Raw genomic sequence first — 4,100 nt, 5'->3', positions numbered from 1 at the left:
GACAAGGCTGTCAGTACCTACGTAACCCATACATTGTAGACAATGGGTATAATAGATAATTCTGATAAAGTGCGGACGGTTTCACACACGAGTATGTAATTTAGTTGTTGTTGTTTGTTTTTGTTTTTTTGTTTGTTTTTTGTTTTGGTTTTTTAAACTAGGTTCAAAATGATATTTTGACATATTGTGATTGTATGATTCATAAATCGTAGAATTTTGCAATATTTTTTAAAATCTGTCCGAACTGGAGATTGCGATATATTATGACTATATGAGTCAGAAATTGTAGAAATTTCGAATAATAATTAAAACACAAAACCTGTCCAAAGGGATGTTTCGTGTTTATATCTACCATGACAGACAACATTAGTTTGGTTCTGATGGCACCGAATCGGCGACGTCGCCTCACTACATTACCAACGTCACTGGCAACGTTGAAGTGCATGTGTCGGGTGGATACCTGCTATTGATATATCCAGTAGCTGAGATATATTCCATTCCAATATACGTGTAGGCGTCACCAATTATTCTCTTAATGGCAGTCTGCAATGATGGTATGTGTTGTCCTGTTAAAGCGACACATGCGTTCACTACACGCACGTTTTTTCTGTTGACTGCCATAGCCATAACCGACACCTTGACAGGTGTGTTTCCATGTCCGATTATGGCGTATTTCTTTGTAACAGAAAAGCTCAAAGACTACGCGCAGAACGGTTGGTGTTTTGCGTACGACTACCTGACAGAGTACATTCCTATTATATTCCACACAGCATCTGTATGGCTGACCATGGCTCTGGCAGTTCAGAGGTACATCTGCGTCTGTTATCCCTTCAAAGCGAGGACATGATGCACGATCACTAACGCCATCCGCGGAACTGTCATCATCTACGTGATGGCGGGTCTCAGTCACACATGCAGTTTCTTCGAAAAGGATTTCAGTCCTGTTGTTTTGCCGTCGTTGCTGAACGAGAACCAAACTATCACAGCCTGTTTCATAATTTGGACACTTGGCTGGGAGATTTCGCTCATGTTTCACTTTACTATAATATATACTTCGCGTTTCGAGTGCTCTTCATACACATCATCCCGTGTGTTTCCTTAATTGTACTGAACGCACTGCTCCTCTACAATATGAGGCACTCGTCGAAGAGGGGGACGCAGTATCTGCGACAGAACAAGACGTCAGAATGCCAGAAATTGAAAGATAGCAACCGCACCACCCTGATGCTCGTGTCAGTAGTGGGGATTTTTATGTTGGTTGAATTGCCGGGCGCAATATTGATGGTTATATGGATGGTTAACAACACACTTGGTATTAGAGTTATTGAGCAGCTGACCTTGCAAATAGCAGATATCTTTATAAGGTTATCTGTTTTTATGACCTGCCCGCTAAACATTGTAATCTATTGTGGAATGAGTAGGACATTTCGCCAGACATTCAAGAGTTTGTTCACGGGTCGTACTTACTAGTAGTGTTCGGTATTCAGTCTGAAAATAGTTCTCGAATATTCGATGGAAATTATGAGCGAATATTTGAATACTAAATAAACAATATATATATATATATATATATATATATATATATATATATATATATATATATATATATATATATATATATATATATATATCCTATTTCATGTTGTTTTTCGCAATTCGTGAAAATATGGTTTTCACACATCACTCGTTGACATTAAAATCAGATTCGAAAAAAAACACCATGAAATGGGCTTTTTTATTATACATATCGTTCCTAATTTTTGATATCTTTTGCTTTTTGTTATTATCTTTAAAAAACCCACGTAAAGCTATTATTTATTTCTTCTGATGGAACTTTTCATAAAAATGTACTTGACTATCGACTTTTTAAAAGAAAGTTGAATACAAATTATCTTTATTTAATTATTAAATTAACATTTATTTAATAATAGTACTGTACCTGACAAAGCTATCCTCAAAAACCCCTCACAAAAACATGTCCAATCGGACGCCGTTAAATTCTTTCACTAATTGTGCATTGTGTCATTATTTAGCTTCGTATTCAATTCGTTTTAGATATTTTATCGTAATTGCACTTTATATATTCTTCTTCTTTTTTTCGTAATACTCAAAGTTAAATACGAAGAAACGTGATAAAGGGAGATAATTTAAACATGAACTTTTACAAAAACGGTAAATACGATTTCTATATTTTCATATTTTCATTAATACAGCGAAAATACGACTTTTTACGTGGTATCACTTTTAGTGTTGCCGTAGAACTATACATTTATGGCACAGCTCTCTCTCTCTCTCTCTCTCTCTCTCTCTCTCTCTCTCTCCTCTCTCTCTCTCTCTCTCTCTCTCTCTCTCTCTCGATGCGCAGTCGGTGTGGGATCGATCTCTATCGGTGGGCCCATTAGGCTATTTCTCGTTCCAGCCAGTGCACCACGACGGGTATACCAAAGGTCGTGGCATGCACTACCCTGTATGTGGGATTGTACATAGAAAAGATTCCTTGCTGCTAGTCGAAAGAGTATCCCATGAAGTGGCGACAGCGGTTTTCCTCTCTATAAGCATTGTGCGTGAATTCATAAAATAATTACAATTAAATAAGTAGTGATTTTCATCTCCAATATCATTTTTTCTCACAATTTACATAATCCGTTTTCGACTGGGATGATATGGGTACGACAACAATATAATTTTTTACCGACAAGGACAATAGATTAACTAAGACTTTGAAATAATCCCTGTAGTAATGGAAACACCCATTGTTATTTTTTATATGCGAGCAGGCGCTCATGTTAGTATGAGTAAAAACTAGAAGATGGATTTTGATTTTGTCCCAATATAAGAAATTTATGATTTATTTTACCATAACATTAAATAATGTCAACAAGTTGTAGGTCTACAATAAGCCGACGACTTCAAGATTTTAAACAATACATGAAGTGTCTGCAATACGTTTAGAGCTGTATTTCTTTAAAGACAGAAACTGAGACAGTAGTAGGTCTACAATAAGCCGACGACTTCAAGATTTTAAACAATACACGAAATGTCTGTAATACGTTTAGAGCTGTATATCTTTAAAGGCCCGGACCAACATTGCAGAAGCTGAGACAGGGTCTGGTCAGTCTGGCGCCGTCAAATTACGGAACATGTTCTATACCGTCCTCTGCTGCCAGATCTATAGCTCACGCCAGATCTGTAGGTCGCGCCAGATCTGTAGCACGTGCCAGATTTGTAGTTCGCGCCAGATCTGTAGGTCGCGCCAGATCTGTAGAGATATGTAGGTCGCGCCAGATCTGTATTTCGCGACAGATTTGTAGTTCGCGCCAGATCTGTAGGTCGCGCCAGATCTGTAGGTCGCGCCAGATCTGTAGAGATATGTAGATCGCGCCAGATATGTAGAGATATGTAGTTTGAGCCAGATCTGTAGAAATATGTAGATCACGCCAGATCTGTATGTTGCGCCAGATCTGTATGTCGCGCCAGATCTGCAGAGATATGTAGGTCGCGCCAGATTTGTAGAGATATGTAGGTCGCACCAGCTCTGTAGATCGCACCAGATCTGTAGGTCGCGCCAGATCTGTAGGTCGCGCTAGATCTGTAGGTCGCGCCAGCTCTGTAGATCGCACCAGATCTGTAGGTCGCGCTAGATATGTAGGTCGCGCCAGCTCTGTAGGTCGCGCTAGATATGTAGGTCGCGCCAGCTCTGTAGGTCGCGCTAGATCTGTAGGTCGCGCCAGCTCTGTAGATCGCGCCAGATCTGTAGGTCGCGCTAGATCTGTAGATTTGCCAGCTCTGTAAATCGCGCCAGATATGTAGGTCGCGCTAGATCTGTAGATCGCGCCAGCTCTGTAGGTCGCACCAGATATGTAGGTCGCGCTAGATCTGTAGGTCGCGCCAGCTCTGTAGATCGCCCAAGATCTGTAGGTCGCGCTAGATCTGTAGATTTGCCAGCTCTGTAGGTCGCGCCAGATATGTAAGTCGCGCTAGATTTGTAGGTCGCGCTAGATCTGTAGGTCGCGCCAGCTCTGTAGAACGCGCCAGCTCTGTAGGTCGCTCCAGATATGTAGGTCGCGCCAGATATGTAGGTCGCGCCTACACACTCTCTC

The 4,100-nt window shown here is 40.6% G+C and overlaps 1 protein-coding gene across 1 annotated transcript; it reads left to right on the top strand.

The window, feature by feature from the left end:
• Nucleotides 1-262: 262 nt before the first annotated feature.
• Nucleotides 263-1,562, top strand: LOC121385963 (sex peptide receptor-like). The gene is made up of 2 exons (XM_041516757.1): nucleotides 263-835; nucleotides 868-1,562. Exons 1-2 carry the CDS (start codon nucleotides 536-538, stop codon nucleotides 1,468-1,470), a joined length of 903 nt encoding a protein of 300 aa, XP_041372691.1. The 5' UTR covers nucleotides 263-535; the 3' UTR covers nucleotides 1,471-1,562.
• The last annotated feature ends 2,538 nt before the right edge of the window (nucleotides 1,563-4,100 follow it).

Source organism: Gigantopelta aegis, chromosome 12 (assembly GCF_016097555.1).
Source record: "Gigantopelta aegis isolate Gae_Host chromosome 12, Gae_host_genome, whole genome shotgun sequence".
NCBI lineage: Eukaryota > Metazoa > Mollusca > Gastropoda > Neomphalida > Peltospiridae > Gigantopelta > Gigantopelta aegis.
This window is presented reverse-complemented; position numbering and strand designations above follow the sequence as displayed.